General features: G+C 31.9%; 1 protein-coding gene across 1 annotated transcript; it reads left to right on the top strand.

Annotated features, from left to right (window-relative positions):
* Positions 1-6,033: 6,033 nt before the first annotated feature.
* Positions 6,034-11,757, top strand: LOC112518654 (cell division control protein 6 homolog B-like). The gene is made up of 16 exons (XM_025126428.1): positions 6,034-6,241; positions 6,344-6,433; positions 6,568-6,788; positions 7,442-7,516; positions 7,601-7,710; positions 8,080-8,186; positions 8,265-8,324; positions 8,650-8,723; positions 9,272-9,322; positions 9,545-9,594; positions 9,781-9,847; positions 10,190-10,279; positions 10,616-10,678; positions 10,766-10,861; positions 10,955-11,044; positions 11,641-11,757. The coding sequence occupies exons 1-16, from the start codon at positions 6,034-6,036 to the stop codon at positions 11,671-11,673; spliced, it is 1,485 nt and encodes a 494-aa protein (XP_024982196.1). The 3' UTR covers positions 11,674-11,757.
* The last annotated feature ends 307 nt before the right edge of the window (positions 11,758-12,064 follow it).

The following is a 12,064-nucleotide window of genomic DNA, read 5'->3' as shown; positions in this document are numbered from 1 at the left end:
CCCTATATATATATATATATATATATATATATATATATATATATATATGCACGTTCAAATGAAAACCGTGCATTTCTAAGAAACCGTGTAAACCAATTTCGAACAATAGGAAAATTCATTTATTTTCTAATTAAATTTAATCAATAAGGGTATTTCGGTCATTTACAATATTTTATATTAAATATGGAAGTTATTAATAAATCTTAATTAGGGAAACGTAATAAAGGAAATCATATAAATGGTAATATTTAAATATTCAATTATATTAAAATATTAAAAACTTGGATTTCATATATTGTCATGAATTATAATCACGAAACGTGTCTTGATGAAACAATTGAATTAAATAATGAAATCATCAAAACGTAGATGAACAAAAAAAAATCCATAAAATGAAACAGGTTTCATGAACGTGAAACTGGTTCATGTTGCAGAGAAATTAGGTGAACCGAAACATTTTTATGGTGAACCCGTTGCATTGATGGTGTAGTTAATTTTTTTTATGAGAAGCAAAATGAAACCGGTGCATTTTGAAAAAAATTATGAAAAAGAAAATGAAACATGTTTCATGAACGTGAAACCGGTTCATGTTGCAAATAAATTAGGTGAACCAAAACATTTTTATGGTGAAACATTGCATTGATGGTGTAGTTGATCCATTTTGTTGATGAAAAGAAAAATGAAACCGGTGCATTCTGAAAATAAATAATGAAAAGGAAAATGAAACAAGTTTCATGAACGTGAAATCGGGTCTTGTTGCAAATAAATTATGTGAACCGAAACATTTTCATGGTGAAACCAATTTTGTTCATATAATGTAATTCAAAATTTAAAACGATTCACTTCATATAATTGAATATGGTGTGTTATATTCATTTTTTATATGTTTTATTGATGGATGTGATTTCAAGTTAAAAATAATATATTGCTTTAAAAAATGAAAATAGTGTCATTAATATCTAGAAAGATGTTACCAAATGTTAAATTTTGTTTACCATTTTTGCCCTTACTATTGAAATAAAATAAAATTTTAATATATATATATTTTTTTTTAATTTTCTAAAATAAAATAAACTAATCTTGGCCATTGATCAAGAAAATGGATGGATGAGATTGGTTTACATGGTTTACACAAATGGGACAGGTTTTTATTTGAACGCTCCTATATATAAGGGCACGTTCAAATGAAAACCGTGCATTTCTAAGAAGCCGTGTAAACCAATTTCGACCAATGGAAAAATTCTATTTTTTTCTAATTAAATTTAATCAATAAGGGTATTTCAATCATTTACAATATTTTCTATTAAATATGGAAGTTATTAATAAATCTTAATTAAGGAAAAGTAATAAAGGAATTTGTATAAATGGTAACATTTAAATATTTAATTATATTATAATATTAAAATTTTGAATTTCATATATTGTAATCTTTAAGAATCAGTAAACGGATCTTGATGAAACAATTGAAGTGTATAATGAAATCATCAAATCGTAAATGAAACAGGTTTCATGAACGTGAAACTGATTCATGAACGTGAAACTGATTCATATTGCAAATAAATTATGTGAACCGAAACATTTTCATGGTGAATCCGTTGCATTGATTGTGTAGTTGATTCATTTAGTTCGTGAAGAGGAAAATGAAACCGGTGCATTTTGTATTTGGTGCGTTATGAACTAAGTGCATGATGAAACGAGGAAATGATTTTAATCTTCTACAGAATCTTGAAGATTGTAACCTGCTCCAGAATCTTGAAGATTGTAAGGCTTAAATAAATGAATCAATCAAATCAGTGGTGAAATAATAAAATTATTGTACATGAAATATGTTTCATGAAAGTGAAACTGGTTCATGGCGTTATTGAGCATGACTAGTAAAACGGTTGCATAATGTATTTGGTTCGTCATGAAATAATTGCAAGGCTTAAAAGAATTAATGCATCAAACCAGGAACGAAAGGAAGAAAATAATTTTGCATGAAAAAAGATTCATGAAATATCGAGTAGGATGTTACCAAATATTAAATTTTGTTTACCATTTATGCCCTTACTGTTGAAATAAAATAAAATTTTAATATATATATTTTTTAATTTCCTAAAATAAAGTAAACTAATCTTGGCTATTGATCAAGAAAATGGATGGATGAGATTGGTTTACACAAATGGGACCGGTTTTTATTTGAACGCTCATCTCTCTCTCTCTCTCTCTCTCTCTCTATATATATATATATATATATATATATATATATATATACTAAGTTCGAACCCGTGTATTACACGGGGTCTTTTAAATGAGAAAAATGAGTTGAGATTTTTTCTCAGGTTTAAAAGAAAACTCTGAACATTAATCCTGAAACACAAGAATTCAGAGTTCTATTGTTAGGCTGGAAAATAACTTTGGACTTAACTCTGAATAAGAGGAATTCAGAGTTGTCTTCTAAGTCTATAAAGTATATATGAGCATAACTTTGAGTCACAAGAATTCTAACTTATAACTCAGAAACGTAACCCTGAACAATTAGCATGACGTACTCCTCCTGTTCGAACCGGGGTGCTACACCAAGTAAGAAGTGTAGAACAATTAGTTCATAAGGACCTCAACTCTGAAGAGGAGTTTAGAGTTGTATTTTAAGTCTGGAATAAACTATAAAATTAAGTATGGAACAGAACAATCAGAGTTATGTTGTAAGCCTGAGAAATAACCAATATCTGATGACTTCATGTTTGGTGAGTTGTATCACTAATGTCAATTAAGTGTAATTAGATTAATTTGTTGACTCATGTAATCATGATAAGTATCGAATAAGTAAGGAAGGTGTGGAGTGCACATTTGTTTGAGTTTATTTTGATTTAGGGGCGAAACCCCTAAACGACGGGGGTCTGGGGGCAGCGCCCCCGGTGGCGGGATCCAAGGAGATTTGCCTTTTCTATTGATTCCTATGGATTGGATCCAAAACAATTCTTATCTAATGAAACCGTCGCTGGAATTGAGATCTTATTCAAAGAGAAAGATCTCAAATATTGGGAGTGGGCGGCAGCCCCTGGCTGGGGTCGAGGTCAGCTTGGAAAATTTTCCCCCGGGTAGTATTGCTTTGTGAAAAATGTTTCAAAAATCCGAATTTAAAATTTTAAACCCGATTTTGATGACTACTTCAGAGTTAAATTCAGACTTATAACTTTGAATATTCCCAGAGTTATGTTGTAAGTCTGGAGGCCACTTAAGAGTTGAATTCAGACTTATAACTCTAATTTTCCCAGACTTACAAGTCTGGAAGACAACTTTGAATTTTAACTGAGGAAAAGGTGTTCATACTTGTCCTCAGACTTTTATAATGATATGTCTTATAAGTTTGGTAGACAACTCTGAATTTTAACTGTGGAAAAGGTGTTCATACCTGTTGCTGCTTCAGTGAATAGCATTTTTCTTCTAAACATAGGGACTCCTAGTGGTAAGGTTTTTGCTGAAAAAGTCTGTAGATATCAGACTTATAAGTCTGAGGAATTAAAATCCAGATTTTTGTTTATTTAAGTATTTGAAAAGAAATCCCTTTTCATACGAAAATCAGTTATGTTTACAGGGACAAATGTTAATTAAATAGGCCCATTTGAACTAGTAATGTAAATTGTGTCTACATACATGCTTAAGCGGGAAATCCTTATAACCGTCGCACAATAAGACGACACGTGGCAACCAAATTACTTATTTATTAGGTTTATAGATATTATATTGTATTTATCAACTTAATTTTACAAATTTTCTTATTATGACAGTATATTTTCATTTTTTCTAATTACATCATATCATTTCAAGTCGTTTTTATTATGACATTATATTTTCATTTTTTTAATTGCAGTAACATGTTTTCAACATGTTCTTTTCTATTTAGGCATTGTACTTCCAATTTTATTATTATTATTATGACAATATACTTTTAAAATGTTTTTATGAAAACATTGTTTTTTGAAAAATTTATCCATCATAACAGTTGACAACATTTTGATTTAAATTAAGATAACATGATACAAGTTGTCAAACATTAATGACACACCATTTTAATTACGTGATGTAAATAAATAAAAACTTTCAATATTTTTTTTGAATAATTTCCTCACTTTCCCTTGATTATTCATATCCCACATTGATTATGTTTTATGTCCCTTTTGAAAAAAAAATTCTAAATTTTTACTCACATTAAATTGTATGGAAATTAAATATTTTAGTGTAACTTTTTTTTAAACAAATATGATTATTATTTTTTTCAAAAAACACATACTTGTTAATTTTTTTTTAAATGTTAGCGATGTAAAATGTGTTTTACAAATTTTCTAAACATTGTTTTATTAGTGAATAATTTAATTTTTAAAATAATTTCATCACATTCCCTCCCGATTATTCATATCTCACCTATATGAATAATCGGGAGGGAAATGAAGAAATTATTAAAAAAAATGATCGTTTTTTTATCTATGTCACGCAATCAGAATGACATGTTATCCACGTTTCACGTGAACAATGACACGACAAAAAAAACTTGGTAACTTATGTTATCTTAATTCAAATAAAAAAGTTACTGATTGATATAATAGATAAAATTTTCAAAATAACATATATAAATAAAAAACCATTTGAAAGTATATTGCTATAATTAGGAAAATGATAATACTTTTATTAAAAAACAAATTGGATGTATATTGCTATAATAAAGAAAAATGGAAGTACGATAACTTAATAGAAAACAACTTGAAAGTATATTATTGTAATAAGTAAAATCAAAAGTACAATTTCATTAAAATCTAAATATTATAGTATTCCTTATTGTTTTCCGTAAAAATATATCTACTATTAAGATCTAAAATCACCTTGCCTAAAAAACATTGAGATATTCTCATCCTTAATCTCCTACCAACTTTGTTGATTATTTCTTTCACATGAATTCTATCTTTGTATTTGAATATAGTAGGTTTTTGTTATTAATTAAGAAAAGTGTTTCCTTTTGAAAAAAATTATCTATCATAAGAGATAATCCAACTTATATTTATATTTATTATTTCAGAACTACTCTTGTTATTTCATATATTATTGACTTCTTATTACCTATATATTGATTGCTTAAATTTTAAGTACTCTCATATATTTAAAATAAGAATAAGAGCTCACATTATAACCAAAATAGACTTTGATTATAAGATTGATGGTTTGTAAAAGGTTTGTTTTAATCCTAAAAAGTTTAAATTTGTCATGAAAACATTAACATGATGTAACATGAAAACACAATTGATTTACATAAAGTGCTATTTTGAATATTCAATATTGTGATCTCAAATGTTGTTAATCTATATATTAAAGTATATCATATAACATGTTTGGTTATGGAACGAATTTATGATTATATATAAAAATGATATGATAGATAAAATTAATTTAAAAGTAATTATTGATTGATTTTACATCTAAGAATACTCGAAAAAAATTGGTTTTATATGAATCATTAGTATTTTTGAATTTAATGTTATTTTTTACTATAAAAACAATAAATTGAATTTTTTTTATTTGTACTTATCGAGGGTCTATTTTTTATATGTTGCTTAGGGCCTATAATATATCAGGACGAGGCTAGGAAGAGGGTAGGGGCAGGGGTAATATATTATTAAATTTACTAAATGAAAAAATAAAAAAAAACGATTGGCAAAAGACCAAAATGTCCATAAATTAATGGGGCTTTTTAACTGCAGTTGGTGATAGGAATCAAAATGTTACGAAAATGCAAACTTTAAGGGCAATTTTGAAATACAAAAACTTCAAGGACTAAACCCAAGATAAACTTTAAACTAATGGACCTAATCGGTAATTTACTCTTTTCTTTATTTGCAATCAAAATGGTGGGAAAATTTCACTTAACCACTGGATATGGCGTTTCCCGCTAAAACCAGTTCTTCCAATCCCTATATTTCTGCATCCGCTCCATTTCCATCCTCAAATCGCTACCAAATATCAGCTATATTTCGGCATTGACTTCCGACTAATCGCCAGAAAATGCCATCAATCGCCGGTAGCAGATCGTCACCTATGTCAATCGCAGGCGGCGAAATTTCATCGCCTCAGAAACGGAGGTTGAGATCTAATTCGGCTTTATCGGATGAGCCGTTTTCTAGTACTCCATCCAAGCCATGCTCTCCTTTGAAGAGTAAATCTCCTCGCCGATGCGTCGAAGATAGTCCCCATAGAAGTCGAGCAAATGTGAGTTTTCGAGATCCAAACTTTATTTTCTGTCATTCAGTTAATCTTAATAACATATTGTTACAATGAAGTCTAAACAAGCATCACTTGCAGGGGGATAAAACAGTTGCCAATGATAATTTAACGAAAATGAGGAAATCCCCAAAGAAAAAATTGTTGGATGCTTTCCTCGATAAACCGATCTGGAATCCAACAGGTTATCTTAATTTCCCTTCATAACAAAATTATCTAATCTGTAATCGACTTTATGGCGATTCTTGATTTGCGTGCGGGTGCCTATAGTCTAAATTCCGCTTTCCAGTTCTAAGATATATATTTTTCTTTATGTAGATTCGGAGCAATTAAGTGCCGTGAAGGAGGCGCTGCATGTATCCACAGCGCCGTCTATGATCATGTGCCGTGAGGATGAACAGAAAAGGATAGAGGAGTTTTGCAAGCAATGCCTTGAACAAGAGAAGGCTGGGAGCTTGTACATTTGTGGTTGCCCAGGGAGTGGAAAATCACTTTTAATGGAGAATGTGAAGGGATCTCTGGCTGTTTGGGCTAAAGAGGTGATTTGGTTTTGCTTGATTATTCATTTTGAAATTGAGAATGTTGACATGAAGTATCCCAACTGAAATAATAAATTCAGTATAATTATTCTATTTGTCCCTAAAATAAATATTATATAACTAATTTGATGTTCCTGAATTGATAATTGTCTTTGGAGATGAAATAAAAACCCTTTCTGTATATTTGAGCAGTTGCAAAACTACAAAGAATATTATCTGTAGGTTCCTAAAATGTATAGGGGTAGGTATGGTGCCGATACATTAGAAAGAGCAACTTTATATTTGGGTTCTCTTCAAGCTCTTAAACCAGTGCTCAGTTTACTGTTTACACATATGTTGACCAATTTTGGCACACAGAAGAAGAAAAGAGGCATTTACGATTGAATTGGTTTATTTCCTTAGAAAGTATAATACTTGCACACATAAAAGGTTATGTGCTTTTGGCATCCTCTAATACTGCTTGTTAAAATTACTAAGACAAAGACTTGTCAAATCGTAGAATTGCTACGCTTGAACTTTGCCAGTCATCTTATAGTGGGTAGTTGCGTTGTCTGAACATTTTCAACTCGTTGAGACATGACTTTATTGTTTTTTCTTTAGTATGTCTGCTTACTTTCAGCCACAACTCATGGAACCATCGTTGTTGCTTTCAGACAGGGGGTCACTTGCCAGAAATTTTGGCCATAAACTGTACTTCCCTCTCGAGCACCTCAGAAATTTTTAACAAGGTGAAAATTTATCATGATATTGATATTCATATGCCTAGGCCCATTGTAACCGACGTAATGCTCAAAAGTTGGTTCCTTTGGCAGATACTTGGAAAGATTCAACCACACAAGAAACCTAATGGTCGTTCTACATCCTTACGACAGCTTCAGCAATTGGGTTCTCAAAAGCAGCAGACACCTGGCATGAAAATGATGTAATATGAATGTCTCTTTTCCATTGCGCACATACGCATGAATACATAGCTATTAACTCTTGTACGCATGGGCTTGTTTGATGATCAGATTGACTATCTAGTCTTTAGCTGCAATTTGTTCACTTTCTTTTCTGTTTGGTGCACTAATTCCTGTATACACGGGCTTGTTTGATGATCAGATTGACCATCTAGTCTGTAGCTGCTATTTGTTGAGTATCTTTTCTGTTTAGACTAGTGATACGACATTGGAAAATGAATCTTATGTTGAATATATATGATCTAGGTCATTTCACTTGTTGCTTATTGGTTTAGGGTTGGAACCCCAGATGTTGATCATAGTGAAGTTTTTAATACGTTAGCTGTTAGCAGGTTGGTTATTGCGGATGAACTGGATTATTTGACTACTAAGGACCGGGTGGTGCTTCATGATCTATTTATGCTAACAACATTGCCCTTCTCAAAAGTTATATTGATAGGTATGACATTAACAGTGTGTTCGAACTTGATCTATTGTGGATTTGTATGAGTTCCTCATATTGCATCTTCTTTTACAGGTATAGCTAATGCAATTGACTTAGCAGACCGCTTTCTTCCAAAACTACAGTCTCTAAATTGTGAGTACTTGTTTGCAACTGTCCATACTCTACATGCATGCTTCTTTCATCTCTTTTAACATGGGGAAACAATCTATTACTTGGTATGATTGCTCACCCGTTGATTCTCTTTTTGCTTTCTTACCTGATTGCCAGTGTTGAATCTTCTGTTTGTTGTCCATTATTTTTTAGACAGGCGATTATGGAAACCATAATATTCTCACACATATCTGTTTTTTAAGTGTTCTCTCAATCCTTGTATAGGAAGGAAATATAATGGATATGCTCTGTTATTTTGATATTATACTAAATTAATAATGTCTGATTTCTTTGTGTCTTATGATAGGTAAGCCTATGGTTGTATCTTTCCGAGCCTACTCCATGGATCATATCATCATCATTCTCAAACAACGATTGATGGTAAGTATTATTTCTCGTTCTCTTTATCATTCAGGAAATGATATTAGAAAGATGTGCCCCCATACCACATTCATCACATGCCAACCAAGGGAGGGGTAAACAAGTATTAAAATCAAAATGGTCAACCACCCTCCATGGTTTTTGGACCACAATTATGATGTCCTTTATATATCTGCTACCAGCTTTCCTAACATATATATTGAACTTAAAAAACGACATTTTTTCTTTGTTAAATGCTTGACAAATTTCTATGGAAAAGGTAATGATTGAACTTTGACATATTGATGTCCCGACTAAGTTGGCAGAACTTCTAAACATTTGGCATCATAAATTGCAAGTCAAGAGCTCAAGATTCAATGCTACTGATATAGCAGGTTTCACCCATTCATATAGCTGGTTAGCTACTTATTTGGCTAGCTGCAGCTGGGTGATTTAAATGCGTCTGGAAATTAGCAATGCTAATGAGTTCATTGCCTTTACTGCATCTTTTGTTTATATTTACCCACTTTCTGCAAAATATTTATATTATGAATGTTTTGCTCCATCAGGCACTTTCTTACACTGTCTTCCAGCCACAAGCACTGGAACTCTGTGCACGAGTGAGTACATCAGAATATTATCTACTTATCTTTGCTTTGTCATAGCTGTTTTCTGCACAGCTGCACTTCTATACACAATCACAGCTGAAACATTGATTCCTAGTTAATGTTTGATTTGCTGTAAGGCTTCGGTGTTGTCGATTTTATTCACATGTCATTTAAAATAGTAGCAAGTTGATGTTGTCCTCAATTACAAGACTCATACAATTCGAATATTGGCAGAAAGTAGCTGCAGCATCTGGAGATATGAGGAAAGCTCTTGGTATTTGCAGGTTGGCATGTTATCTAGTTCTTTAATTGTTTTGAGCTTCCTTTAGATAATGGATATATTGGAATGTTGCATGTCAATGAAAGATTTATCTGGTGAAAAGGCTGTTGTTTTACAATTTACCTTTTTAGTTACAGGAAATATTGGAAGGTTGCAGAGATTAACCTCGAGCTTTTTTCTTGGTTTCCAGGGGTGCAATTGAGATGCTAGAAACTGAGCTTAGAGAATCTGCATGCACTTCAAATCTTTCATCAATGGTAAAATTTTTCATCAGATATCTTCTTACTAGTTTCTAACAGATTAAGAGAACAAATTTCGTGAATGCAAACCTGGTTGTGTGCAAGATATATGTAATAGTTACCACATGATATTGTTCTGATTCTCTTTTAGTGTAATTGTGGTTTTTTGAAAATAATCAGTCAATGATCCAGTAAATATAAGTTTTACATTTGAATTTGGTTAGTATAACCTTTGTGGAATCAGTCATTATCTTTGTAAATGAGTTTCACTTCTGAAATTGGTTTTTCTGATCTTGCTGATATAATGGTCGGGGAATAAGCCATTATCTTATTGTTGGTATTTACTTGAATTTGTTGCAGGTGAGGGTTGATCATATGGCTATTGCTTTGTCAAGGGCTTACAAATCACCAATAGTTGACACTATACAGTCCCTTCCCCAGCATCAACAGGTATCATTGTTCTACCATCAAAATCAAAGTCATCCGGTTACTCCTTCCGTTTTAGAATGAATGTCCACCATGAAAAAGACCCGCAATATTAGAAATGTGTAATTGTTACATTCTAAATAACTAAATGACCATTTTGCCCTTAATAATAGAGGGTCTATAGACCTTCACCATCTCATAATTAAGGATAAAACTGAAAAGTAGACACTTACTTTTGAAAGCAAACACTTGTTTTGGTACGGAGGGGGTAGAATGATTATTCCCTCAGTATGTATTGATGTCTAATTTTATACCCTTTTTTTGAATTAAACTAATTTCCTAGTCTCTCTTTTGTTATAGATTGTATTATGTTCTGCTGTGAAGCTTTTTTGGAGGGGAAAGAAGGACACAACAATCAAAGAGGTATAATTATATCATCTTTCACAACAAAAACAACTTATGAAATTTATATTAACCCAACTTTCTAATAGAAACTTGTTATTGATGCAGTTAAACAAATCTTATATTGATGTCTGCAAGTCAACATTGATACCACCTGTTGGAATAATGGAACTTTCATGCATGTGTAGAGTGCTAGATGATCAGGTAACACCAGCAGCACCTATCAGTTGAATCCCTATCTATCAAATACAACAACTTTCTCATGGGAAATCACTATAAATTGCTGTTATTCTTCAGGGAATCCTCAAACTCGGTCAATCTCGAGATGATAAATTAAGGAGACTGACTTTGCAGGTAGATGAAGCAGACATCATTTTTGCATTGCAGGTACAAATACCAACTTTTACCTTCCTTAATGTGCTTGTTTTTATTAATTTTGAAGATGTGCCAAAACATTACGTAAATAGGTAACGAAATAGGTTTTATAGGACGTCAAATATGTCTAACAATTATGTGTTCTATAAGTTGATAGGATGCTTTTTTGGGCTGTTCTAACAAGTTTCTCATGACCTTTTTGAAATGGTATTATTATTTTTATATTACGTTATTTGTTCATAGAGCACTTCTTGAAAAAACATGTTAGGACGGTCAAAAACTTCGCATCAACTTACTGCAACACTTCTATATAGGATGTACAGTTGTTTGGTTCTATAAACTTAAGTTCTATAAAGCAGTCTATTAGGACATTTAGACATATATGACGTTCTATAAAGCCAATTTTGTTATAGTGAAGGATGTTGAACTTTTGCCACTTGCCCATTGGTAATCAATCAGGCTAGTCAAGACCTCTAGTCATCTATGAGTAAAATCTAACCACTTGGCATGCTTTGTTGGTTGCTCTTTTTTGTTATTCAATATCGCAGTCTATATATGTATGCTATTCATCTCCAATATAACAATCGCTTTATTTACCTTTGTCTCAGGGCATCCGTTTCTTTCGCAACTGTCTTCAGTAAATTTCGACCATCTGTAGTCATCAAATTCTTTCATCTGGTGATGAATACCGTTTCATTCAATGAACCCTTTTGAAGTTCAGTCATCGGTGTAAAGGTTAGTGTTAGAGTCTCACATCTGCTAGAGTTGGACCACTTTACATCCATTTATGTTGGAACTTCTTTTCAAGGGCTTTTTGGAGAGTGATCTGGGATTCCACATTCTTACATGGACAATCTTTACTCGTTTAGTCCTCTCTCAACACTCGGGAAAAATCTATGCCCGGCTAGCTTCCATTGGAGGGGGGTGTTAAAATCTCAAATTTGCTAAAATTAGACCATTTTACATTCATATATATTGGAACTTCTCTTCTCTCCCAAAGGGCTCTTTTGATGAGTAAGCATATGGGGTTTC

Source organism: Cynara cardunculus, assembly GCF_001531365.2.
Source record: "Cynara cardunculus var. scolymus isolate 2C chromosome LG 9, CcrdV1, whole genome shotgun sequence".
NCBI lineage: Eukaryota > Viridiplantae > Streptophyta > Magnoliopsida > Asterales > Asteraceae > Cynara > Cynara cardunculus.
This window is presented reverse-complemented; position numbering and strand designations above follow the sequence as displayed.